Source organism: Globicephala melas, chromosome 2 (assembly GCF_963455315.2).
Source record: "Globicephala melas chromosome 2, mGloMel1.2, whole genome shotgun sequence".
Taxonomy (NCBI): domain Eukaryota; kingdom Metazoa; phylum Chordata; class Mammalia; order Artiodactyla; family Delphinidae; genus Globicephala; species Globicephala melas.
In genome coordinates, this window is record NC_083315.2 from 150,576,012 (window position 1) to 150,603,652 (window position 27,641).

General features: G+C 48.6%; 3 protein-coding genes and 1 pseudogene across 17 annotated transcripts in view; 2 read left to right on the plus strand and 2 right to left on the minus strand.

The window, feature by feature from the left end:
• Positions 1–13,818, plus strand: part of FLVCR2 (FLVCR choline and putative heme transporter 2) — a 62,451-nt gene extending 48,633 nt beyond the window's left edge. Inside the window, exons 6-10 of the mRNA XM_030831813.3 lie at positions 6,217–6,327; positions 7,141–7,246; positions 7,397–7,508; positions 8,092–8,147; positions 12,166–13,818. Coding sequence (XP_030687673.1) covers positions 6,217–6,327; positions 7,141–7,246; positions 7,397–7,508; positions 8,092–8,147; positions 12,166–12,234 — 454 coding nt within the window. The 3' untranslated portion in view covers positions 12,235–13,818. The remainder of the gene's footprint in view (positions 1–6,216; positions 6,328–7,140; positions 7,247–7,396; positions 7,509–8,091; positions 8,148–12,165) is intronic.
• LOC115839727 (ras-related protein Rab-15 pseudogene) lies at positions 4,065–4,702 on the minus strand (annotated as a pseudogene).
• Positions 13,819–15,795: 1,977 nt separating the features above from the next.
• ERG28 (ergosterol biosynthesis 28 homolog) lies at positions 15,796–24,553 on the minus strand. The gene is made up of 5 exons (XM_030831822.3): positions 24,135–24,553; positions 21,628–21,790; positions 19,244–19,334; positions 16,663–16,781; positions 15,796–16,539 (listed from the first exon to the last, which is right to left on the minus strand). Exons 2-5 carry the CDS (start codon positions 21,758–21,760, stop codon positions 16,460–16,462), a joined length of 423 nt encoding a protein of 140 aa, XP_030687682.1. The 5' UTR covers positions 21,761–21,790; positions 24,135–24,553; the 3' UTR covers positions 15,796–16,459.
• Positions 24,381–27,641, plus strand: part of TTLL5 (tubulin tyrosine ligase like 5) — a 306,774-nt gene continuing 303,513 nt past the window's right edge. For 5 of the 15 annotated variants that reach the window (XM_060295074.1, XM_060295073.2, XM_060295067.2 and 2 more), the window contains exons 1-2: positions 24,493–24,746; positions 26,055–26,223. In XM_060295074.1, the coding sequence (XP_060151057.1) occupies positions 26,150–26,223 (74 nt within the window). In that variant the 5' untranslated portion in view covers positions 24,493–24,746; positions 26,055–26,149. The other 10 variants (XM_060295062.1, XM_060295072.2, XM_060295070.1 and 7 more) reach the window with 5 other exon arrangements.

Genomic DNA, 27,641 nt, shown 5'->3' on the forward strand with positions numbered 1-27,641 from the left:
TGGGTTCATTTTTGAATCGCTATTCAGTTCCATTGATCTGTGTGTCTGTTTTGTGCCAGTACCATACTGTTTTGATTACTATAGCTTTATAGTATAGTTTGAAATCTGGGCAAACTGATACCTCTAGTTTTGTTCTACTTCCTCAAGATTGTTTTGGCTATTTGGGGTCTTTTGTATTTCCATACAAATTTTAGAATTATTTGTTCTAATTCTGTGAAAAATTTCATTAGTGTTTTGATAGGAATTGCATTGAATCTGCTGATTGCCTTGGATTACGTTGTTTATTTGAGATTTTTTTGTTTGTTTGTTTCCTGAGACAGGCTTGTGTCACTATAAACTTGCTTCTTAGAACTGCTTTTCCTGTGTCCCATATATTTAATTAATTAATTAATTAATTAATTATTTTGACTTGAAATATTCTTTATTTTGTAAACATCTGTGTTTAAAATAGATGAACCCTGCTCACAATTCATATGCTGGACCCAAGACACAGCACACAAAGTTCACAGGGAGATGGTGGGGCTCAGGAGCAGGTGGAGTGCCTGGGGCTGTGCCGAGTCTCAAGACAACAGGTGCAAAGGTGGTGAGGAGTCAACAGGCAGGTGCACCTGCTCAACAGTCTAAGGCCAGGTCCCAGGCTACCTCCGGGACTGGAGAAGTTTAGGGGTGAGAGGCTGACTCTGGTACCTCATGAGCATAGCTGCACCCTAAAATCCCACCCCCTCTTCTGCCCCATACTTCTCCCCAGCTGTGGCCCTTATGGATGGGGCTTCTCAGGTCATAGAATCCTAACCCCAAGTGTTCCCTTCCAGAACCCGTAGGGTACAGTAAAAATATAGTCCCTCTTCCCCGAGGGGGCTAGGAGAGAAAGGCAATGGTGCTCGGCCAGATCTTCAGGGAAAGCAGTGACACTGACCACAGGTTGGAGCCAATGGCCAGTATAACTTCCACTCCCTCGAGTCCCTGGCTGAGGGCACACTGAGGGTTGGCACTGCTGACCTCCCCACCCCAGAGTGATGCTGCATGTTTTAACACCTGAGGAGTTAGTCCTCAAGGAAACATCCTCAGCTGTGGTCGTGACTTCGTCCTAAAGAGGCAGCTCTTTACATTTCTCATTAGCTGACAATTTATAACTATTCCTGCCTTCCTTTTCCTTCAACTCATCCCCCATTCCTTCATCCTGAGCTACCCTCTCCTGCTCTCTCCTGATTTGATAAGAGTCAGAAGAAAAGGTTTGGTGATTTCATCCCCACGCTTTTTTTCAGAGGAGTAAGGAAGTGGGGCTCTTAATTCTTCACATGTGTGTGTCCTGGATTTTAGTCTTTAATTAGTGAATGTTCGATGCCCAGTTTTGTTTTCGCTCCAGCGCCAGCCATGCAACGCAGCGTAAGACTGATCCTCCTCCCTAGGCTTCTCCCATCTTGGGAAGGTGGGGAGGAACCCTACTAGGGCTGGTAACTGACTTGTTCCCTCCTTAAAGGGCCTCCTGCAAATGACTATTGGACCATATGGGGTTAAAGAAACTTCTTCCTGAAACAAAGGGCCCTGGAGGAGGGAGTCCACTTCCCTCCACCTGTAGCCACAGTGCAGTTGGCAAACCCTCAGGCCTCTGACTCAGGAGCTGAGGAACAAGATGAGCGCTTGGTCTTGAAGGCTGAAGGGAACAGCACAAGCGTTCCCACCCAGGGCTCGCCTGCTTTCTGCCCGTGAGCCCCCTGCCCTTCTCCCACGAACTTTGGGTCTCGGGAAAGCCTTGAGAGCGGAAGGCTGGGCTCGGTGAAAGACCACCAGCGTGGTTCTGTCACCTCTCACCTGCCGGGGCGGTGGGGAGGTGCCCATCTTACATAAGAAGTGGAAGATTGCTTTTGCTATTCGGGGTCTTTTGTGTTTCCATACAAATTGTGAAATTTTTTGTTCTAGTTCTGTGAAAAATGCCAGTGGTAGTTTGGTAGGGATTGCGTTGAATCTGTAGATGGCTTTGGGTAGTAGAGTCATTTTCACAATGTGGATTCTTCCAATCCAAGAACATGGTATATCTCTCCGTCTGTTTGTATCATCTTTAATTTCTTTCATCAGAGTCGTATAGTTTTCTGCATACAGGTCTTTTGTCTCCTTAGGTAGGTTTATTCCTAGGTATTTTATTCTTTTTGGTGCTGTGGTAAGTGGGAGTGTTTCCTTAATTTCTCTTTCAGATTTTTCATCATTAGTGTATAGGGATGCAAGAGACTTATGTGCATTAATTTTGTATCCTGCTACTTTACCAAATTCATTATTAGCTGTACGAGAACTACCATCCGACCCAGCAATCCCACTACTGGGCATATACCCTGAGAAAACCATAATTCAAAAACAGTCATGTACCACTATGTTCATTGCAGCTCTATTTACAATAGCCAGGACATGGAAGCAACCTAAGTGTCCATCAACAGATGAATGGATAAAGAAGATGTGGCACATATATACAATGGAATATTACTCAGCCATAAAAAGAAACAAAATTGAGTTGTTTGTAGTGAGGTGGATGGACCTAGAGTCTGTCATACAGAGTGAAGTAAGTCAGAAAGAAAAAAACACTGTATGCTAACACATATATATGGAACCTAAAAAAAGATGGTCATGAAGAACCTAGGGGCAGGATGGGAATAAAGACGCAGACCTACTAGAGAATGGACTTGAGGACATGGGGAAGGGGAAGGGTAAGCTGGGACAAAGTGAGAGAGTGGCATGGACATATATACACTACCAAATGTAAAACCAATAGCTAGTGGGAAGCAGCCGCATAGCACAGGGAGATCAGCTCAGTGCTTTGTGACAACCTAGAGGGGTGGGAGGGAGGGAGACGCAAGAGGGAAGAGATATGGGGATATATGTATATGTATAGCTGATTCACTTTGTTATAAAGCAGAAACTAACACACCATTGTAAAGCAATTATACTCCAATAAAGATGTTAAAAAAAAAGAAAAGAAAAGGACGATGGGGCCCAGGAATCCCTGCTGCTGCTGAATTCCCCCCTGGTTTGCAAACTGCTGTCCCGGCTCTTAACCTGGTGTATAGGAGCTGGCCCTTCATTTCCAAACACTCCCCTTCCTGGAGTGTGTGGTTGGCCCCAGGGCTCTCCTTGCCCCTGCAGTGCCCTCAGGCCTTGGTCCACATCTTTACATTCGGGAGCCCGGGGGCAGGGAGAAATAGAGTACGTGCTGCAGGGCAGGTAGAGAATGGAGGTTACTTCTCATCCCTGCCACCCCTCATCATTTTTTTTCTTCTCTGAAGCTCAGTTCCCCCAAGAGGCAGGAGGGCAGGCAGCCAAGTACAGGGGAAGCTGGGGACGGGGCGGGGTGGTGGTGGTGGTAGGACAGCCCCAGGCATGGGGACCACCAGTTTGGGCTTTCCTTCCTCTCATCTTTCCCCGGTCACTGGGGAGGCAGGTCCATGGCACAAGAAGGGGCAGTGGGGAGGAGAGGACTGGAAGAATTTCCCACAAAGCGGGGTGGGGCTTCTCCCAGAGCAGAGCAGGGAACGTGCCCCTGGGCCTGAGTCCATTCCCTCAGCCCGGCAAAGAGGGAGGAATTGAAAGGTGCTGTACCAGCAGCCACAGGGAACATGTGTGGGGCCGGGGGAGGGCTTTGATAGGAACACAGCAGAGGGGAAGGGACAGAAAGAGAGGTGGGAAGAAGCGAGGAGAAGTGGAGAGGAGACCAGATACACTGAGAGAAGGAACCTCCAGTGGCCTTGACTCCGGACTGGGCCATCGCCTGGGACCTCGGGGTAGTGGAGGCGGTGCTCGTAGTATATCAGGGGCTCGAGGCAGGCCTGTGGCTGGGGAAACAGGCTGGAGGGGGCCATCCCGGGGGGAGGGTGGAGGGGGTCGAGGCTGCTCGGACAGGACAGAGGAGCTGCTCCCCGGAGCCAGGCAGGAGGAGGAGCAGCGGCCGAGATTCCACAGGGTCACCCGAAGGAGAAGAGACGCAGGGCAAAGCCCAGGCTCCCTGTGTGCCCGTGTGCCCGCAGGCCTCCTGCGGGGAGAGGGGACTGTGCGGGGTGGGGGCGCTCCACGCAAGATGCTTAGCACCAGCAGGTTTTCGAAGAGTTCTCCGGGCCCTCGGGTTTGTCCTCATCCTCCTCCAGCTCCGCCAAGGCCAACTCATCGTTGGCGGCTGTCCGCAGACCTTCCAGCTCCCTCCTGTGGGCCTGCAGCACCAGCTCCGTCAGGCGCGCGAAGGACTCTTTAATGTGGAGGCTGGTGCAGCACTTGCTTCATAGAAGTCCATGCCGTACTCTTCGGCCAGCCGCTGCCCTTGCTCTCTTCCCACCTGCCGTTTCTGCTCTTCATCAGCCTTATTCCCTCTAAGGGTCTTCTGGACACCTTCTGGTGCATTCTCATCCACATCACTGACCCACTTCATGATGTGCTGGCAAGAGCGCTCACTGCTAATGTCGCAGACTAAAAATATTCCCTGGGCCCGTCGATAGTACTGCTTTGTGATGGTCTGCTATCTCTCCTGCCCTGCTGTGTCCCAAATCTGTATCCGCACTTTGATGCCATCTACCTCTATGGTCTTTATCTTAAAGTCGACACCGATGGTGGAGATGTGCGAGGAGTGGAACTCTTTGTCGGTGAAGCCGCGCAGCAGGCAGGTCTTGCCTACCCCAGAGTCCCCGATCATTAGCAGCTGGAACAGCACATCGTACTGCTTCGCCATGGCTGGGCCGGAGGGGCTGTGGGCTGTGGGCAGGCGGGCGGCGGGCACATCCCCGCTCGGCCGGGGCCATCGCGGAGCGCGCGCGCCCGCCCGAGAACGGCGCCGGCGGCGAGAAGGAAGCGGGGTCGGCTCACGCCGCCTCGCCGCCGCTCGCTCGGTGCCCGGAAGCGTGTCCCATATATTTTAGATTGTTGTGTTTTTTATTAATTTGTCTCCAGGTGTTTTTAAAATTTCTTCTTTGATTTCTTCGGTGACCTGATGGTTGTTTAGTAGATAACTTTAGCCTCCGCGTGTTTGTGTTTTTGGCAGTTTTTGTAGTTGATTTCTGATCTCATAGTTTTGTGATTAGAAAAGATGCTTGCAGTTTTCTTAAATTAGTCATACTTTTCTTGCATGGCTTTTTAAGGGTTGAATGAAATAATAAACGCGTGTAGAGCACTTAGCAGACTCCCTGGCATCCAGTAAATGCAGTGTTAGTTTCACATAACCACAGTACACACCTGCTGGCAAGCCCTCTGTGTTTCTGGCTTCAGCAGAGATGAGTGAGGGCTTTGAGCTTTCATAGTCTGAGTTCCCACGTTCGTGGCCAGAGCGCAGAAGGATGTGCAGAGTCCCTGCCCTCAGTCAGTAGGACAGAGAGGGATGCAGGTCCCAGTGCAGGAGTCAGGGCCGCAGCAGAGTCCTGAGTGGGCAACATGGGGGGAGAGGTGTGGGGAGGGGCACAAGTAGGGTGAGCCAGAAACAGAAACCAGCACGTTGCTGAGGGTCCTTCTGAGGGACCAACAAGGGGAAATGCAACTGGGCGTGGGCGGAGCTTTCTCACCTCAGCTTTGGAGTCAAGGACTTAGTTCAGGGCTGGAGAATGTTCTCTCTTAGTTGCCACGGTCATGAGCAGAGTAGTTCAGATTTAGCAGGAAAAACGGTGCTGGACGTGTGCAGGTGGCAACAGGAAGAATTCAACGATGACAGAGACTCTCACAGCCAGGGCTCTGCCCAGCATTGTCCTGGGGTCTGGGGCCAAAGCAGACAAGCAGAACGGGCTGGGGTCGTCTGCATGCCACTGCCGCCTGACCACAGTTGTTGTGTGTCCCGTTTGTTTTTTCAGTGGGGGAGGAGGAGAGGCAAGGGTTATGCCTTGTTGCTTGTGGGTAGGACGTGACAAGTCCAGGTGCAGCACGATCTTGTTGAGAGGGTTTTGCAGGAGAACACACGTGCCGCAAGATGACTTCATACTGTCCTGGTCTTACCCTTTGCAGCTCTGACCACAGTGTGATCATTGGTCCGATGTCCATCAACCTCATGGACAGAAAATTCTATGAGAGCAAATAGCTCACAGAAGTGGGCTTGGCACGCAGCACGTGCCCAATAGATAGAAGGTGGGACGGAGGGAGAGAGAGAGGAAGGAAGGAGGGAGGGAAGGAAGGAAGGAATGGAAGGAAGGGAGGGAGAGAGGGAGGGAAAGATCCTGTTAAAGTCCGCAGTATATGACTCAACTTCGTTGCCTCTGCTTGTAGGGAGACGACTTTGGTGGTCTATATCATGACTCTGGTGGGCATGGTGGTTTACACATTGACCTTGAACCTGGGACACCTGTGGGTAGTGTTCATCACGGCTGGTGCAATGGGGTAAGTTTCACCTGTAACCTGCTTAACTGGAAAGCTCCACCCATGGTTCCTGAGCTGCCAACATCCTAGGAAGCAGTAGGTATCCCTCTGCTGCCTTCTCACTGACCTCCTGAAATGTGGAAATGGTGGCCAGAGGTCATGTTCACTTGTAACACTTTGAAAGCCCACCTGGGACTTCCAGGCCCATCCATGCTGTTGGGATGGACTGTGTCCTTCACAGATCTCTGGGAGGCTAGGAAATATATGGAGTCTTTATTAGCCCTGCTTGGGACAACATGGGCTCAGAGAAAGTACACAGGGCTGGGAATCAGAAAGTGTGGGTCCTGATCTCAGTTTTGCTGTTGACTATCTATTAGACCACAGGCGCCTCCCTTAATCACTCTGAGACTCAGTTTCTTCATCTGTAATTTAAGATGAGTGGCCTGCCTTGTGGAGTTGTTGGAAAGAATGAGAGAGACAGCAGATGTGAAAGCAGCAGGAAGTGTGGTGCAGGTGTAAGAGATCAGAGCTGGAATTTTCTAGACTTGATGTATGAGGAAGTGTAGGAAAGGGTACCTCTTCCACAGGGGTCTCTACTCAGCTTCACCTCCCACTTATTTTCCTGTGGGCAGTACGTGTGTGTGTGTGTGTGTGTGTGTGTGTGTGTGTGTGTGTGTGTGTGTAATGGCTGCGTAGGGGATGGCCTGATTTTCAAGGCATGTCTTGATGGGGAGAAAGAGACTAGGAAAAGGAGTTGTAGGGCAGGAGGTAGGCTCCCTTTTCTCCTCGTTCCGGAAGTTCTCCATCACCTTGTTTCTGTGATCTGGGCTTCAGCTTCTTTATGACTGGCTACCTCCCGCTGGGATTTGAGTTTGCTGTGGAGCTGACATACCCAGAATCAGAAGGCATGTCGTCTGGCCTCCTCAACGTGTCTGCCCAGGTAGGCCTCTCATTTCGTGGTGGCCCCAGAGCCCTGGCTCTTTGTTCCCTGCTGGGCTTGTCCGGTGCAGACACTACGTTATGGCAGCTCAGCTCCCCCGTGGGCTGGTTGGCTGGCCCCTTGTTTCCAGTCTTCTCTGTGCCTTTGCAGGTATTCGGGATCATCTTCACCATCTCCCAGGGCCAGATTATCGACAACTATGGAACCAGGCCTGGGAACATCTTCCTGTGTGCGTTCCTCACCCTTGGAGCAGTCCTCACTGGTGAGTCAGGGCCTCAGGACAACATGACGCTCTGACTGCTCATGGGTTTAGGCTGTTGGCAGTTTGGCACCCGGTGCCTCGATTGATCATACAGTTGGGCATTCCTGTGCAGCGGGGCAGACGAGAGGGCTTGTTAGGACGTCTTTGGGGAGGCATTAGCATATGTTGTTGGAGTGAGCTTGGGTTTTGGCCCCGAAAGACCCTTTTTCGAATCCTAGACTGTGACACCGACCTCCATAGCTGTTTGACCTTGGGCAAGTGGACCCGCTTCTGGGAGCCCCACTTTCCTAATCTGTAGAACGGGGATTGTTGTGAGGATTGGAGCAATGTGTGCAGACTCCCTGCAAATATCAGGGATCTGTAAGCGAAGGGCACTGTCATCACTGGCTTCTGCCTGTCAGGGACAGCAGTGGCCCCCAGGCTTAGCAAGGCTGACTGAACCTCAGATCCCTGGAATATCTGAAGGAGGTGGGATACCTGTGGCCCTTAGGAGAGTGAGGCCTCCCTCTCGTGGATGAACGTGACCATTGCTCTGCTTGGTAACTGCCTCTTTTGCCCTTCCTTCTGCAATCCTGGACCTCAGCATTCATTCGGGCAGATCTCCGGAGGCAGAAAGCAAACAAAGAAACTCCTGAGAATGTGAGTATGTGGGGAGCTGCTGGGCTGAGATCCGGGTCCCGGCTTTGCTGAGGCTGCAGTAGCAGGGGTGGGGGGTGCTCCCAGAGTGACGGGTGGCTGTGAGAGCAACTCAGCATCACGCACGTGGAGACAAAGAGTTTCCTTGGGAGCTGCCTCAGCCCTGCTTTTCTGCTGCCCTGTCTGGGCTCTTCTCCTGCTTCCTTCCCTTCTCCTGGCCTCCCTGCTCTGGTCCCCGGAGCTCCTCACTGTGTCACAGTCTTCTGAGCAGCAGCCCCCCCACCCCGCCCACCGGATCCTGATACACGTCCTCAGGCCCTGGGTCATCTCCTTTCAGCCTGGGGTTGGTGACTGGAGAGGAAGGGTAACCACCTGGGGCCCCCCCATTCGGTCATGGTGGTGGTGGCCTCAAGACAGTGGCCCTCTGGGCATGTGACAGCCCCCCAGGCAGTGCCATGGGGATAGTGGGACCGGGGCCAATGGGTTGCCATCAGGGCTCTAAGAGGACAAGTCAGGAAGCAGGAGTTGATGGTCATGGAAGGAGAGAGGACCAGCAGTTTGATCTAGAACAGAAAAGTGTTTCCCATAGCTCTAATTGGCTGGGAAGTATTTTAACCAAAGTGTTAAGTGTCAAATCTGAGCCAGGATGAAAGGAATTTCAGCTCAAAGAGCGTAGTAGGGTTTTCTTCAAAAACAGAACAAAACACCCAAAACTTATTACAGAGGTAATACATATTCTGTAAAAAAATACAGAAAGGTGTACAAAATTTAAAAGTCATCCTGTAATAGCGTCAGCTAGAGATGAGATGCTGTTTTTCTACATTTTCTTATGCATGTCTGTGTCCACGTATGATCTATACATATAGATATATGTTCGTATTTTTTAAACAAAAGTGGAATCTTGTTCTATGTGCCTTTTTACTTGTTGCGAGTGCTTTATCAGGTCATTAGTCTCTTACAACATACTTTTAATGACTGCACAGTGTTCTAATGACCGCACATGGATAAACATGATTTGTTTAACAGTTTTCCTGTCCGGGAACACTAAGGTTGTTTCTGATTGTTGTTATAAATGATACTGTGATTAATGTCCTGGAGCTGAAACTTTGGACACGTTCTTAAGCACAGTATTTCCCCAAGAAATGGATCAGTGGTCATGCCCATTTTTAAGCTTTGATGTGTATTGCCAGACTGTCCTCTAGAAAGGTACTGTCAATGCTACCAATGCTCACTGCTCTCGCAGTGTATGAGGCCAACACTGAGTATTTATCATTTTTCAAAACCTTTGCCAATTTTCTAGGGCAAAAATGTCATCCGAAAGAGGTACATTTAGCGCTTTAAGAATACGTGTTGGCAGATGGATGCTAATCTTTAGTTCCTTACTGTTTGTCCTCTGATCTCACACTCTGGGGTTGGCAGGTAGCAGCAGGGAGCAGGTGGAGGGAGGCGGCTGGGACTGGACATTCAGTGGGGATACAGGGAAAGCCTGAGACAGGAGTGTTATTCTCAGGAGCCTGTGAGAACTGTGGCATCACCACTGTGGAGATGGGTTTGCCCCTGTGCCGTGGATGAGGAAACATGTGATTCGGGACACTTTGGCGAATATATCCTGAGCCTGGGAAAAGGTGCCCGTGATAACAGGATAGGTTTCTCGTGAAAAGGTTTCAATTTGGAATGTGACACCTTGTGTCAAGTGATATGTGATTTTGCTATGTTTACTTTATAATCTGTATTTCCCTGGGCAGATAAAGGCAAACAGAAGAAAGTAAAGGCCACCTATAGTCCTAGCGCCAAGAGATACCCTAGTAACATTTCGTCATTTCCCAGTGTATTTTCTATGAATATGCTTGTGCACATTGGGTTTTCTACCCTGATTGTTTCCTTACTAGAGCCTGGCAACCTTTCTACACCATTGCACCCCCCAAACCCCACATCTACGTATATACATTTCCATTTCCTCTCGTTTGCTATTTAGGTTGTTCCCATATTTCACTATTTTGCAGCCAGATCCTTGTCCACTAGGACCAGGTTTGTTAATCCGGGATGGAGGTGTTGGCTCATCTGAATGGACTGTGGGAAATAGCACCGAGTAGGACCAGGAGGCCAGTCCGGTGCTGGTGCTCAGCTTTCGGTGTCCTGGATACTCACTGTGTGTCTCCGCACCTCCCTTGCATCTGGGGGAGCCTGGTGGGATGGGGGGGGGTGTCCAGAGTCATGCTGGGCTAATGCCCAGGGAAGCCAGGGCTGTCAGAGGGCATCCCTGCAACGGCTCTCATTTGACACCCCGAGGTGGTGGGTGTAAGTGGGACCTGCGAACTGTCACAGGGATTCACTCTCAGCTCCAGGTGAACGCAGGGCAGGCAGCGCGTCTGGCCAGAGCCGCTCTTCCTTTTTTTTGTTTTTACATCTTTATTGGAGTGTAATTGCTTTACAATGGTGTGCTAGTTTCTGCTTTATAACAAAGTGAATCAGTTATACATATACATATGTTCCCATATCTCCTCCCTCTTGCGTCTCCCTCCCACCCTCCCTATCCCACCCCTCTAGGTGGGCACAAAGCACCGAGCTGATCTCCCTGTGCTATGCAGCTGCTTCCCACTAGCTATCTATTTTACGTTTGGTAGTGTATATATGTCCATGCCACTCTCTTTGTCCCAGCTTACCCTTCCCCTCCCCGTGTTCTCAAGTCCACTCTCTACGTCTGTGTCTTTATTCCTGTCCTGCCCCTAGGTTTTTTTTTTTTTTTTAGGTTCCACATATATGTGTTAGCATATGGTATTTGTTTTTCTCTTTCAGAGCTGCTCTTTCTAATCAGTGAAGCGTGTCATTTTGGTAGAAAGAGCCAGAACTTCTGGCTGGGGGGTCATGACTGACCTTCATAGCAACAGTCTGCATTTGGGTTTCCATTCTTCTTCCAGTTATTAGTTCTTGGCCACAGAGGCACTAAGCCCTGTTTGATTGTGATTTCAAGGTGACGGCTCTGGAAGAGGCGGGAGTGTGTGCATGAGTGTTTCAGAGAGAGGAGACAGCCTGTGTGGCTGAAGCTGGCTGCTGGCTGCCTGAGTGAGGGCTTCTCAGGGCTGAGGCCGAGCTGGTGCCAAAACGTTAGCAGGATGGAGAACAGGAAGCTGGATATACTGCTGTTATCTCTGCCACAGGTTGCCCTGAGAGTGTCCTTGGAGAGGGAGCGCCATTTGTCCAGCTGACGTGTCCTGGACGTGCTCCTCCAGCCTCGATGGTGGGGGCTGTGTGGGGTGGGGCCTGTGCGCGAGGCCTTGTTGGGAACTGGATGAGCCCCTGATGGAAGAAGCAAAGTGTTCCTAAAACGGCAGACAAATGCCCAAGTTGGCCGCTGGCACCTAGGGGCCTCACAGAATAATCTCCATATATAAATCCCACCCAGTTAACAAGTGTGACCCAGAAGGTCTTCTAATCCTGTGCCATCGCCCCCAAGAAAACTGAAGACAAACTGACCCAAAGTCTCTTTTTCTATGTGAAAATTATATATACATTATTTTCAGCTGACATATGCCATTAAGCGTCCTGCCTTTATAACAGTTCTCTGCTGCAGCTGTTCCACCCACATGGTCACAGTATTCCTCATCCTGGGGCTGCCCCCGACCGGGGGTGGTCAGCAGTCCTGAGGGAGGTGCAGACCTGGCCCTTTGCACAGCCGCCTGGGGGTCCGTCCAGGTGGGCTGAGGCTGTCAGAAGGGGGAGAAGGGTGAGCGGAACTCAGTGGCACTCGCAGTGAGGTGGCCCGTGGTGGCTGCGGTGTCACAGAAAGCTGCCTTCTTGTGCTTCCTTTGATTCTGTCGTGATGGTGTGTGTGTCTGAGGAGCACACTTGTGGCCGGGCCGGAGCTTCTGTTCCTGTTCCCTTTGTTCGCTGTCAGGGGTGCTGAGTGCCTGGGACTCTGGTTTTCCCCGCGGATTACAGACTCCCTGGCAGACAGATGCTCCGGTCGGGATGGAGTCCCTGCCTCTTCACCTCAAGGGCTGCCCACTTGTTTGCCTTGTAGAAACCCCCGGAGGAGGACGAGAGCAAAACCAGCAAAGCCCCCACTGGTGTATTGGAGGAGCACTTCTGAGAGAGAAAGGTGGTGAGACTCAGGGAACACGGACCACGCCCACCTCTTCAGCCAGCACAGCTCTCCCTCCCAGCACCGCGGGCTTCACCGGAGCAGCTTTTGGAGGGAACCAGGGGGCATAGCTGTGGCTTGGACGGCAGTGCCTCCGCCTGGAACCCACCGCAGAGCTGGTGTCGTCTGCCTGGGGGAGACTGCACTTTTCACCACGTGCCGATCGGCTCCCCGCCCCTCCCCCACCCTCCCCCACGTAGGTCTGGGAGCTGGTGGGTGGGGGCAGAGGGAATCCTGGAGTCAGTCCTGGCCGGCTGCCTTGCCTTCCCTCCACCCCATCCCTCGGGAGAGAGCCTGCAAATTATCACGGAAAGAAAGCTTATTCCGGAGCTTAACTTTTCCTAGTGTCTTCAGACCCTTAGGAGCCCAGTTCTAAGGAGCAGCAGCTGCTCTGGACGAGGGTCATTCTTGGGCCACCAGACTGACCGCTAACGTTCTGTGGGAGAGAAAACACCATCAGGACAAACCCCTCAGGACTCTGGGAACAGGTTCTCCCGGCTCACGTTGGCGTCTGTCTCCAAACCCTCTTTCCCAAGAGCTGATCAAACCAAACATCAGTAAACTTGACAGAAACTTTGCTGTGGCTGTGAAGGAGAAGCCGGTTTCAGAGAGCTGACCTTCTTGGGATGTGAGGGTGCTTACGAATTTGGGGACTCTGGTCCCTAAACGATTTGGGAATGGAAAGGTTCTTTTCTACAAAAGATGTCCTGGCCTAGGGCCTTGTGTGTGTGTCACTGTCACCTCTGCTGCTGTCATCTGGACGCTGCCCACGTGTTCTCCAGAGGGAGGGCAAGCCCAGCCAACTGCCTGTACCTGTTAGTGAAAACCAGCCTGGATACCTTCCCCCCTGCGAACTCCAAAACGCTTCTGAGAGATGAAAGGGGCAGAAGGTGGCCACTGAACGGGACTCAGGTCTGCTGGGTTAGATAAGTGCATTCCATCTGATGGGGACAGTATTTGCATCCCCACCTCTCCCCTCACCCCCTTCTTTAATAGCAATAATTTTTTCTCAGATGTTCTGAATTTAAAGATTCCCCTTCAACCAGCCCTAGCTGACCTCTCCTGCTTTGCCTGCTGTCTGGCTCTACTCGTGGGCTTGGGTAGTATTTCCAAAAATAAGACGTCTTGGTCATTTCTCCTGTGCGTTGAGTTCCGTGATCATGACCCCTATGCTGCCCTGGCCTCAGCATATTGGAGCAGCCTGTGTGGCAGCGGCGCTGGGGTGCTTGAGCCACTGCCCGAGGGGAGCCAGGTGTGTGTGTGTGTGTGTGTGTCTGTGTGTGTGTGTACAGATATTCTGTACATAATAAAAGAAGTTCACACTTCTGGTGGGAGGACTGAGGTAGGGGCGGAGGGGAGGTGGAGAGTGATAGCGCCTTACTTTTTGATAAGGAGAAAGTGTTTACTCTTCAGCCCCTTAAAATGTATCAACAAAATGTTTACTGAAACCATTGATTTATTTAAAAAACATAATTAGTATTTTCTACTTGTTAATGTCAGATGTTTTAAGGCAATAAAAGATTCTCCATGTGGTCTGCCTTGTCATGTACTGGGGCAGAGACGGCTTTGGTGGTGGGAGCGGTCTGGAGGGGTGGGGGCTCGGGGTAGAGGAGGTGCTCCTGTGGCCTCCGTACCCTGGAAGGTGGTCTTCTGCTGACACAGATACTGCCATCCTAGTGGGTGACTTTTAAAAGATGAGGCTGCAGGGGTGACAGCTGGCCTTTGTGGGGGACTGCAACTCAACGTCTGACATGTGACGGGGACTGCTTTCCCTACAGCATCCAAAGGAAGACAGTTCACCTGAGTGTGCCTGCTGCCCAGAGAGCCCACTGTGGTTTCTGGCTCTGCCTCAAAGGGTGGCTGGAATGTCTGTTCTATAATCAGAGCAGTCACTCACCAGGTCGCGCTGGCCGGGATCCAGTTTTGTCATTTGCAGTTCTTCTGAATCGTCCCCCTTCCTGCCACTCTTCCCTTTGCGATTGCATTTACCTTATGTGTGTTACGTGAGTGGGCTGCAGCGATCAGTTCCCTGCACATTTCTTCTTTAGAGAGTTGCACTGTGTCTGTGGCATTCTGGCTCCGTATCTGCTAGCAGTTCTTAGGTGGAGAGACAACACTGTGATTCCACTTTAAACCACCTGGGAAGGGAGCCAAGCCTGGGCTGTTAGAGAAATCTTATACTCACAGCGTCTGCCAATACTCTGTATCACGTCTTTAGATCCTTCGGGATCTGTCTTTATTTATCTGGAATCATGTTTCTGTGGTGCATGCCTGGAGGATCCACATACTCTTATGCTTTCATTCATTCCTTTCTTAGGTGGGCTCCCTGTGGACCTCCACGCATGTTAACGTTCTGTAAGATCATTCCTTTTCTTACTGCCTCCTACAATAGCTGGTGAGGGAAAGATGGTTCGTACACTGAGCTATTTTTCCAGGTGGGGACGTGAGGCCTGGAATCGTAACAACCACTTTTGGCACCATAATCATCATAAAGGAAGCCAGCCTGTGGATGAAGCCAATGTAGGAGGGGAGAGCCAAAAGAATCCCAGAGAAATAGATTTCAGTCCTGATCAAGCCATTCCTGAAGCCTGGAATCCTTTCAGTTTTGTGAGCCAATGTTACCTTTATTAGTTCAGCTAGGTTAGGGAAGATTTTCACCTAAAGAGCCTTAACTGACTGAGAATTCCCAACTGAAGTATCAACTTCAAGCTTCCTGTCAGGTGCTCACAAGCCCCCTGCCTCCCTTCCATCTCCTATCTTCCACTCCCTAACCTCACCATTCTGTAGTTACAGTGATTGTAGTCCTTCAACAAGACTAGCTGCTGCTCCCTCTGCCCTAAATGCCCACCTCACATCTTAAGACATATGATCCCTGCGATTCAAGTCTCAACTCAGATCCCAACTCCTCAGGGAGGCTTTTCCGATGATCTAAGTTGTGCACCTCCCTCCCCTTCCTGATCACAGTACCTTGTTTTCTAGAGTTCTTATCACTGTCTGGAGTTGTTCTTTCAGGTATGGGCTTGTTGATAGTCTGTCTCCTTGACTACAGGGACATTGCCTGGGTCGTTCATCTGTCTTTCCCAGGTGTCCGGCATGCAGTAAGTGTTCAATAAACACTTGGTTGTGTTTGGATGGCAGCAGTCTTCTCCATTGCCTTGTCCTTGGGCCCCAGTGTTCTTCTTTTCATGGTCATACGGCTGTTTCTTCTATGCTGCCTGGTTCTGCTTTCTCAAGAATCTGTTTCTTCCTTGGGAAGAAAACAAGAGAGGGTCCTGGCTGTTCAGCTGTGAACTCAGAATCTTTAAGGTGGGGGTGGAGAGGAGGAAGATTTGACTTCCCAAGAAATGAGCAAGGGACAAAAGGCAGCCAGGTTTGCCTGAGTCTTGAGTTGGCTTACCCACGGTATATTTGATCAGCAGAAAGCTGTGATTCTCCTCTGCTAGGCCTCAGACGAGGGGCAGGAGTGCTCTGGGCTTAGGGGAGGCCAAAGTACGAGGACTGATCAGAGCAGAAGGTTTTTCTATTTATTACAAATCTCATTACACAAATACAGCTGACCGGAAGGTCTAAAAACAGCCCAGACTCTTCCAACCCTGATCCACCCGTAGGCACAAGGGTAAGGAGCCATGCTCACTTGCAGGGGAGCCCTTCTTCTCAGAAGAGCTGCCTGTCCCTTGGATGGCTCAGAGTCCTGGGTCCAGCAGCAGAGAGGAGCCCCACGTGGGTGGACACCCCCTCGAAGCAGCCCTTGGTGGCAGCTGCTGTGGGTGCGCCAGCAGCTTTAAGTTTCGCAGTTCACGTGTTCCCACCATACAAGTCAAATCGTCGGGTGAAAATAAAAGGAAGACAGCAGAAGGCCGGAAGAGGGGTCCTGGAAGAGGCTGCGGGTGGGGGAAGGGCACACAGCTGGCTTCGGATGTGCCGGCGATTCCTTGATTTGGATGGAGGGACAGAGTATTCACTTTCAAATGATTCTTTAAATGGTACATACATTTAAATGGCACCGACTTGCCGTAGGCATATTTAAATATCTTAAAACGTTTTAAATTAAAGAAAAAAAAAGGAAAGGCCTAGAAGTGGAAGATGGAGCAGAAAAGAAATTTAAGAGCAAAGAGGGTGAAGGAAGAGGCTGGCAAAGGTGGAAGATGAAGTCTCGGACGTGGTGATGTTGGCCTCAGTTTCTCTTCTTCTGTCTGGATCCTGGTTCTGCTTCTAGGTACCGGAGCCCCACTAGCATTCCCAGGATTGAGAAACCTTAATACAGAGACAAGATTAGTGGCTGACATAAGCACGGCATTTTCTTATACTGCTTGTATGAGGCTCGTCCCTAGGGCTGGGACAGCTCCTGCAGGAGTTGTAGGGTCACTGGATGCTTACTTGCCACCATGAGGGGTGCCAGGACGCCAATGGTGGGAGCTGCGGTCCCATATACAAACAACTCGGAGAGGAAGTGCCCCAGGGCGAGGAGGAAGGTCCAGAGCGTGATGTGGTAGAGCCTACAGCGGAGCAGACAGAAACGGGACTGAAGGTACAGCTTGTTCAGTGCAGAGAAAAAGCAGTGATCGGACTTGAAACACGCAAATCAAAACCCAGGAAATGACTATGGCTAAAGAAAGACCTGGCTGCTTGATCACATCAATGTATTCACATCTAGGGCAAAATTGAAGATTTCAACTGCTAAACTGAGAGGGGAATGGTCCAGGCAACCAGAGGGCCTCTGCAAGTCTTACTTAGCAAGGTGGTGAAGCCAGCAATAGCAAAGCAGAGTCTGCAGTATGGCAATCCTAGGCACTGTAGACAATTCTGGACCAATCATGCTTACGTATTCTACTTACTCAAATGGGCTTGACTCTAGTCCAAGCCCGCGTGGCAGATGTTTGGCCAGGGGCTGGTCAGTGCTCATATGATGGATGCCATAGAACGAAGGGCATGTGTGGGGAAAGGGTAGCAAGGACCTTTCTGGGGCCTTTAGATGCTCTTGCAACGTGGGGTGGATATTTTGCATCTTAACCTAGCAAGACGGTCAGATGGAGGACACAGCGACAACCTCATGGGAAGAGGACTTGTTCCTCGGCTTTGACAAGGAGGTGGAGAAGAGAGGATGACCGACCACTTAGATTGCTGGTACCTTTTCTTTAACTAAGAAATTTAAAAAATTATGAAATACTTCAAATATACAAAAAAAAACTGAATATTTTGACATTTTTGCTTCAGATACTTTTTTTCTAAGAAATAAAATATTCGGATTTCAGTTAAAGCCTCCTGTGTATCCTTTTCCCACCCTGATCCCATTCTTCTGCCTCCTTTTCCCCAGGAGTATCTTAAGTTTGATTTTTATCATTCCTGTGCATGTTTTTATACACTTAGTAAATACGTATGTATGGGATTGTCTTTTTTTTTTAAGTGAAAGCAGGTTTATTTAGAGATATACACATTAAATAGGCAGAATTTCTGAGAACAGACTGTCTCATAAAGTGAGAGCAGCTGGGAGTTGATTTTGAGTTTCCAGTTAGGGAGGGAATAGAATCAGAGTGCATATCAGAAGGCCTTGGACCAAAGTCCCAGGCTTTCAAAAAATGCTGGAAACAGAAGTCAGCATTTGCAGCTGTCCTGTGTTGAGTGAAGGGGTAATGAAAGGGTAAAGAGGTAAAGGTAAGTCTCAGCTGTCTCTCCTCATCCCCAAAGCACAGCGAGCAAAAGACATACCCCTTATACTTGACAGCAATTCTTCATCATGGTAAAGGCCTTTAAAATGATTATTCAGCCCTTACTTCCCCCCAGTCACCCTGAGAGGCAGAACAGGTATACCAGTCTCATTTTATACATGAAGTGACCAAGATGCAGAGAAGGTCTATAATGCACTTGCTGCTACAAAGCTAGTTACCAATAGAACTGAAACCGGAGCCTATTTTCTTGTTTTCATTCTCGGGCCCCAGGCTGTTTCCATTAAACTGCACTGCTTCCAAAAATACGTGTCAATCTAGAACAAGTACACCAGTTTCAGGTTCAAAAATATGAAAAAATAAAGCTGGAGAGATCGCAGTGCTAATAGCCCTGCTTCAAATCCTACTTGTCAGTCTTCCTCAATTTAAATTAGTTGGGTCTCTTATATGTAGATCTACAGAATCAGCAATGAAAATCACTGCTTCCCAGGGCTACTAAGAGGAGACTTAATCAAGGCCATGTGGATGGAAGCATCTGGCATAATAAGAGGGGCTCAATAAATATCATTATTTCCTCTCTTGCCCAGATGCTGAGAGTCTCGGTAAGACAATAGTATGAAGCTGGTGTTTTGGTGGCCTCACCTGGGGACCTGAGCAAACTTTCCACCTTGACTGTGGTGATGACTGCTGTTGGGAAGAAAGCTCGAGCCCCCTCCAGTGGCCGGCACGGGTTACAACATTATCTAGACCAGAGGCTGTGATTGCTTGCAACTGTTCCACATTAGTCCATGTGAGTCCCCTGAAGAGGCAGAATACAGAGGAGTCCTGGGTTCTCTGTCACCCCCACCTCCTGACTCTGCATAAAGCATACAACCATTTAACTTGTGGGCTCATTTTTTTCATGGATCGTGATTTCTGTTCATTCCTGCTTCTCAAGGAGGAATGTAAGAATAAGGTATGTCATGGCCTCTCTAAAAAGAGCACACTACCTGTGTAAAAGAAAGTAAAAGAAAGGCTGACTCTTTAGTAAAGAAGTAGAGGGGTATGACGCAGGCTACTGGATCATGACATAACCAGTTTGCTCTGTCAGTTTCAAAGAATTTTCAAACTTTAAAGACCTTCAGGCCTATTATGTTTTTTAGGCCTGGAAGGAATGGAACCTATTAACCTTTTATTATCCACATCCAAGGCTAATGTATCAAAATTAACGGGTCTCCAAGAGAGGACCACAGTGTGTATGCTTAGCACCTGATTTCCAACAGAAGGCAGCTAACGCTCTTCCCTTTCTTACGTACATCTTGTTGTGAATGTCGATGGCGCAGAGGCAGCGAATCACTGATGAGAGTAGCGTCCAGATTCCAAAGGTCCGAGCTTGGAGGCCATTCACTGTGCAGCAGAAAAAAGCAAGAGTGTTGAGAAGGGAGGGTCAGGGTTCCCTCCAAACTCTTCCTACTTCACTGAAGGGGACAGGGAGCTAGGCCTGAACTCCCCTTGGCTGGGCACAGAGGAGGCTCTGGTGCTGCACATGGGAACTAGAAGGAATGGAAAGAGTTCCAGAATGAGAACTGGCTCAGCTCCTCTTCAAGCGCCTACAGCTGGGTGGGCGAGTTCCAAGAGTAGGAGCCCAACAGACAGCCCGCTTAGGCAGTAACTCCTGGTTGCAGTAGTTTACGGCTCTGCCCTGGAAGCCGCTCTGGTGTTGGCGAAGCCCAGTGAACCTGGATCCGGACAGGTTTGGGGGAACGTGGTGGAGAGTGGTTCTGTCAATACAAGATGCCTAGGAGGTCAGCAGACTTTCAAGGCTGATACAGGAGATAACTCAGAAATACTGGGCTCCATCTAGATGCCCACACTCGGTCTTTAAGAGACCCAAGTCCCTGGGTCTGCTGAATCTTATGTGAACGAAGCCCTGACCAGGCTGGTTTCCTGTGCATGTGGGAAGGGAACAGAGCACTGTTGCTTTGGCGTTTGCTGGGGCCACTCTGCTTTTGCTAGCTTCATCCTGGCACTGCTGTACTGTCCTGAGCATGGATCACAGTCCATCATAACAGTGCTTCTTGACCCTGGACGTTTATTAGCATCAATTGAAGACATTTTATAAAACTACCACGACCTGGGTACCAGAACAGTTAAATCATACACTCTGGAGGTGGGCCAGGGCCCACCTGGTATTTTCTAAAACCTCCCTGGCCTTGGTGATGTTACTGTACCGGCATTGATCTAAGGCGTCCAGTAGTGGGGAGGGGGAATACCAACACGGTGAAAGCAAAGATACATTCTTTGCTGGTCTACTGAGCAAGAGAAATTTTCAGGGACAACATTGACAACTGAAAGGTCTTTCAGGATTTTGCTTTAAGGATTTTTCAGCCTTTGGGAAACCAGACGGCAATACCAAATTCACAACCTTGAAGACCTTTAGATGGTAGTAAGGTGAGAAAAAATTCCATATACCAAACAAATATCTAACGGTTAGCCCTGGAGGGCAACATTCTTTAGAAAGCATTTTGATAGCTCTTCTGATTAAAAGGCAGGAAATTTCTCTAGTGAGTGAGATACAGAAGTGGAATATCTCACCAACCCTAACTAAATTAGGCATCAGGTGAAATTCTACGGGATGCTCCGGGGTCCTGCTATGATCAGAAAAGTACCAGGACAGCCCCCAGGTCATGAGGGAGGAGGCATTTTCTACCCCTGGGCTTCTCTGTGTCAACTTTAAATTCAAAGGGCTAGACCAGACATCCTTTAAACCCTGTGAACCTATACAGGGTTCCTGGAGCATCTGAGAACTGCACTGGAGGGTGAAAAGTGGAACTGTCCTGCCCACTTTTCCAGGTTCTTTACACCCATTGTATTTGAGATTTGTTCAAAGTGAGCCTTAGCCTACTTAGTTTCATTTTATACTCAGATATTACAGAAAAATGAGTTAGGTCAGAGCCTGAATCTGGGTTAGCTATAAATGTGACAGAGAATTATCAGCTACTGTGAAATGGTGCTGCAGCTCAAGCCTCCCCACACATCAGTGCAACAAAGTGCAAGCTGAAGTGTGCAGACGCTCTCAGCAGAGAGGCTCAGGACACTGGGAGAGGCCGCCATGCACCCGCGGAAGTTCAATTTGGGAGACCAACTTGGAGGGATTTGGGATATCTTCTCAGGTCTATGTCAAGGTTTGAGAAGACCTTGGATTAGTAATTCTCCATCTGCAACGTAGGGTATAAACCATGTGCGCCACGATCTGATTTCTGAAAGGGGGCTGAGCTAATGTGAAAAGCTTCTTTATGGTTTTCTAGTCGGGCACCACAGAATCACCAAGGAACTGTTTCCTCACTTGCCCTTGTAATGCTTTTTGTACAGACTAGCTACCTAGGGCGGTGTAAAATGAATGAAAAGGTATTCAGAGAAGCTTGGGGGAAGAAAGGACCAAGTGCTATCCACCACATCTCTTACTCTATTGGCTGCCTAAGGCTAGATTAGGCAGCATCAGATTCACCTGGGAAGTTTTTAAAAAAGACTCCTGGGCCCCCCCAGAGGGTGAAAGGTTCAGTAAGTAGGTCTGGAGAGGGAAATGGTCACCTGTGCTTTGTTTGATTTTAGTTTTTCTAGGTTATTCTAATGTATAGCCAGACGTGGAAACCACAATTTAAGCCACTCCCACAAAGGATGAAGGTCTTTGCTTTCTTACCGAGGTCTGGCTTGCCAGTGTAGAGCTTTTCATAGAGAAAGGTGTGGTCTCGGAAGCTCTGTAGCGTGTTCCCCATGGCGATGATGGACACCATAACCAGCCAGCTTCGTAACACATTCAGGAACCGGCTCATGGCTCCCCTCAAATCTGAGAGGGCTTTTTGCTTTGGAAACAAAGGCAAAGGGCACGAGACAACAGTTGGTTAGTGTACTTCAACCATAAGCTCACTCTCCTCTGTAGTTAACCTGTGTCCCACCCGTGAGGGCTGTACTAAGCTTACTTGATCAATCATTTCATAAACTCCTCTCCAAGTACCTGAGGCTCATCCACTCCCAGTTACCCTTCACAGGGTTGGCACACTGCCTTTGAATACCTACCTTAAATCAAAGTGTGCTGACCTTTACCCAGAGTGAAAAACGCTAAATAATGCAGTGGGTAAAAATGACAGAACCAGTGGAAAAAATGGAGAGAAGAAAGGGAACAGGAGAAAGGGAGGTGTACAAATATCACTATAAAGAAGTAAAATGGACTTCGGTGTAAGACTTACAGAAATTGGTCTCAATATTTAGTCATACTAATAGTGGTGAGTCAACAGTATACTTTGCAATAAGGAGCACAGTGCTTATTTTTGTCTAAGGAATTTCTCCGAAAATATTAGCTTAAATCAGAACTCTCTTTCTTGGCTGGAATCAGTCCCCTGGGATCTTTACTTCTAGCCTGGCGTTTCATGTCATTCCTTTGTAATGCAAGTGGCTCAAAGGTGACTATAAATCTACTAACAGATACCTGCCTGGCTACTGGTGACAGATCCTTCCAAGCACAGAAAAGCCTTGTACATTTGAGTGGAATCTATGGTGTCAGGGCAATATTTACATCCTTAAGTTTTCTCTACTGTGGTTCTCAGGTGCACCATCCTCCGTGAACTAGGAGAACAATCTAAAAATAAATAAATTGCAGTGACTTGAGAACTAGTAAGAAAATCATATGGAGAAGGAAACAGCAATGTTGGTGTTGGGTTAGCTATTACAATAGCTAACAGTTATTGACCACCTGTATATGCCATGCACTGTGCCAAGAACCTATCATATATTATCTCATTTAATCCTTAAACAAGGTGGATACACTTAATATTTCCATTTTACAGATGAGGGTTGGCACAGAGACGTAAGTGACTTGCTTGAGGTTACACAGTAATAGATGGCAGAGCTGAGATACGAAGCATGGTCTGTTGGTCTATATGTTGCAAGACTGTCTAACTGTTTGAGAATATTTTGATGAAGTTTCCATTTTTGAGGAAGACAAGCATACCACAGCCACTTCTGTCTTCAACTTGTATAGAAAATACCATCAGGTCATGTACTTTTTGTTTAAAAAACAAAACCTTAGATCAACCCTTGCTGAGCACTCAGCTTGGTTTAAGTAAAAACCATGTAGATAAAAAAAATCTTATCATGGAATTGCTTCTCGCCACCTTCGTTATGTTTTCTTGGCCCATGGTTTATCTGTTGTCAGGTTAATTTCTTGGGCCTGAAGTGGCGATAAATTATCAGGCTTCCTTTGTCACTTCGGCAGTAGATGTTTCGTTATGTTCCTACACTACCCAGCTGAAAAAGATATTAAAGTTAGCAATGGCTCAAGACAGTGTGAAGCACCAGAAAACAAAGAGTCCTAGAGGAGGAAGGGTCAATGGGTGAATCGCTCAGTGAAAATGGGTCACAAAAGTGGACTCTGTCCAAGTCCAGAGAGAACGGGGTTCTACTGGAATCACAAGCAGTTACAGCATGGGCCAAGATGTGCACACTCCCCTCCCCTGCCATCCTCCTTATTTTCTCACCCTCCTTCAGCAGGAGACTCAGGCTCTCTCAGGGTCAGAAAAGCCGCATGGATGGCCTCCCTCTGACAGAACTTATGCCTGTTTCACAGAAGCTCTCAGAAACCCCAGCAGACAGCTGATGAACAGAGCCTGAGCACTCTTCCGAACTGCTCTGCCAATCCTTCAGCACAATTTCCCTAAAGCTTTGGAGGGCCCCCTAGAGCATCCAACACCCATTCTCAAATTTTGCCCTGGCCCAGGCCAGCAAAGATGTGGTGTTTAGTAGAGTTGGCAGTGAGAGGTTCCTTTCTTGGCCCTACCATTTAGTAACTGTGTGACCGTGGGCAAGTAATTTACACTTTACAGCCTAGGTTTCCTTACCTGCAAAATGGAGATTAAAAATACCTATCTCAAGGGTTATTATAAGAATTACATGAGAAAGTAAAGGTTCCTCGCACCGTGCTAGGCTCAGAGTGGCCGCTCATTCGTTCATCCATTCACTAGTTCCGAACCTATCAAGCCTTCTTCATCTTCCCAGCTCCCTCTTCTCTTGGTCTCTGGAACCTCTTTTCCCCCACAAGGTGGCCTCCCTGGTATCTTCCTTCTATCCCACATCCATTTTTCCAGACTGTCCGGATCCTCTCAATCAGATGCCACACAGACACCTACCTCTTCTCTCCCACATTCACCTTACCTAGCGATTGGACTCCCAAGAACAGCAGCAGCAGCAAGAGCAAGAAGCTTCCCCAGCCCAGTCCCAGCCCTGAATCCACCTGAACCACTTGTCCCCGCCCCCACTCTCAGCCCGTCTCCAGGATTGGGTCGTTTCCATCAGTCCTCGCTCTGATTGGCTGTTCCCGTTCTGCTCGAGCAGGAGATGGGGCGTGAACCCCTTCACTGCCAATCAGCGGTTGCCGCTGCCCAAGCCACACCCCCGGTACGCCACTCTTGCAGTGACCCCTCGTGTTGAGCGTGGCGGAAGAACTCCAGGTTCGGAGCCAATCTTTTTGCGGCGGAGGTAAAAAGAGCGGAAAAAAGAAGTCAAGACTTCTGCGGAAAGCAGGGCCCTGCGCCTGCGCTGCGCGGCGGTGACGACAATTGCCCACGCCCGAAGCCGAGCGTTGTCCGCGCCGGGTGGCGGGCGCCTGCGCAGTGGCTCCGAGCGGGCGGTTGCTTGTTGGTTGTTGTAGTAACGGGGGAAGCAGCGGTCGGCGGCCGCCTTGAGCCGGGCTGGGGAAGGAGGAGGGAGGTAGGCGCAGAGCGCTGTCCCCGCCTGCCCGCCCCGAGCCATGGGCAGATGAAACAGGTAAACGCCTGCGCCAGCGCATTCCTCTACCCGAGGGAGATGCGCTCCCAAGTCTGGGCGGGCGCCATCCGCTGCACTTCTCTCTCAGAGTCCGGGAGCAGCTGCTGGCTTCCGGGCGCGCTGGGCTGAATCTCTGCGGCGGAGTCTCCCGCGTCCTTACTGTAGGGAGCATCTGAGGACCTACCTGGATTGGAGTGAGCCGGGGGTGGGACTGAGGGCCCGATCCCTTTAGGGCGAGGACGCTCCTTGGGCGAGTGCCCTTAATCTTCTTCCGATCGCCCTGTCTCTCCCTGCTCTGCTGGCAGCCTAGGACAGGTTGGCATCCCTTCCTCGCTTGGAGGTTTTGTTTGTTTTGTATTAATTTAAGGGACTTGCAACATTTGGGGAAATACTGAGAGGTCCCGTTGGGGATACTCGGAAGAACGCCTTTGAGATTGTTAGATATTGCCCATTTCGCTGAATATGTGTAAGGATCGTTATCGGAATTGGCATTTTTTGCCCTATTTACGTTCTTATCACATATATTAATGCATTGAAAAATGAGGTTTGGAAAGATTGACGTTAAATGGTTATCTTTGAGTAATGGGAATATGGTCATTAAAACATTTTCATTTTCTTTACCTGTAATTTCTATTCCATCCAAAAAGACACGCAATGAACATGTACCTTTTCTCTATTAAAAATATTTTAAGTTAGAAATATGCTAACTTTAATGTCTATTTGATATTTGGATCATAGTTTGTGATTTTTAGTAAGGGCGAATAATTTTTGAGAGTGTGAAAGGACAGTTTTTTTTTTCCCCCAGCTATTTATGACCTTGATTCAGCAGAATATATTCATTTTTTGGTTTAGTGGTTGAATTTGTTTTAGCGGAAACATGAGAGTATTTTACCTGTGCTTGGCATAGAATCTAAAGAAATGTTTGCAAGGATCTTAATACTTGCGTTTTTATTTTTAACTCACATCAGGATTTTCTAGCAAGGAGTCTATGTTTTAGGCAATCAGCCACCTACCTCAGACTTTCTTAAGTAAGTGTATCCTTTTGTTGCACGTTAGATTTAGTATGTAAAAGAAAAACGAGAAACTGAAACTTCACAGCAGCTCTTCAAATACAGAGGGCAGACAGTATGTTTGAAAAAAAAAATCTTGATTTTTGTGGCATTTGTGAAGCACTGTGAGAGAAGGTAAGCCTCTAGAGGTTTGACACTATTTAGGTAAATAATCCATTTTCATTACTTGGAAGATCATCATCAGTAATGAACAAAAAGACAACTGCATTGTGTTTCAGGTCTTTTGGCTTTCTTGCAGGAATCTGTGCCACCCAAATTGTATGATCCAGTGAATCTGCAAGGAAAGGTCTCTGAGGCCCCCGTCTGCTGACTGCATGACAAACTCTAAAGGAAATGCCAGTCGTGATGGCCCGGGACCTGGAGGAAACAGCATCATCCTCAGAGGATGAGGAGGCGGTAAGCCAAGAGTAAGTAATAGCAAGCCTGCTTTTGACCCTTTGCGTTCAGGATGGAAAATAGTTCTCTTTTACTCAAATCCTCTTTTACCCAATATCCTTCCTTTGGTGTTGTCTGACTCTGGTTTTAGTTTTCATACATGGTCTAATTCAAGATCTTATTATTGAGTGACCATCAGCTATCTGAAATGAGATAAGACTCTGTTTCTGGGTTCATGAGTGAACATCAGCTCTAGACGTTGCAGGTAGTAGCTCTTAGTCAACTCTTGATAAGAGCTCCTAACAGGAGATTTTGAAATTTTTAGATATTGAAGAAAAGTAGGTCTCTCAATTCTGTGACATTGGGTATTTTCTCAAAAGCCTTTAGGATGATAGAATGGTGATAATAAGAAGTTATTTGAGGGCTTCCCTAGTGGTGTAGTGATTAAGAATCTACCTGCCAAGGCAGGGGACATGGGTTCGAGCCCTGGTCCGGGAAGATCCCACATGCTGTGGAGTGGCTAAGCCCATGCGCCACAACTACTGAGCCTGCGCTCTGGAGCCCGCGAGCCACAACTACTGAGCCCACGTGCTGCAACTACTGAAGCCCACGCGCCTAGAGCCCGTGCTCCACAACAAGAGAAGCCACCGCATAAGAAGCCCACGCACCGCAACAAAGAGTAGCCCCCACTCGCCGCGGAAGCCTGCACGCAGCAATGAAGATCCAACACAGGCAAAAATAAATAAATAAATAAATTTAAAAAAAAAAGAAGTTATTTGAGTAAGTGTGGAGCAGGACATTAGAATTCTGTAGCCTGTGCTGAGTCTGTTGAGACACATGGCTTTCCTGAGTTCTTTTAGATAAGAGTCAAGTTTCTTCATTGCTGGATTCTCATAATAATATAAATGAATGATAGTGATAAGTGTAGCTGTTATAGGTGACGGTAAGAGCTTTAACTGCTGTATCTCATTTAATCTAAAGATGTTATTATTCCCACTTTATTAAGTTCAGCCCCACAAATATCAAAGAACTTCCTCAGGGATGCACAGAGAGTGATAAATTGAGATTCAGACCTAGCTTTCCTGGATTTTGAAGCACTTAGATGTTTTGCCTCCTTTAACATTAATTATTACTTGCACAGAGAATAAAGAGAGAATCTGGCTTAAAGGTAACATTAATTTTTAAGATTCTCTGTATAAGTCCACTAGGATTCATGTGCTATGTAACCTGAAAAGTGGGGATGATATCTCCCAGGCTGTTTTTTTTCTTTCTTTTTACAATTTATTTATTTAATTTATTTATTTTTGGCTGTGTTGGGTCTTCATTGCTGCACGTGGGCTTTCTCTAGTTGCGGCGAGCTGGGGGCTACCCTTCATTGCAATGCGCGGCTTCTTACTGTGGTGGCTTCTCTTGTTGTGGAGCACGGGCTCTAGGCGCACAGGCTTCAGTA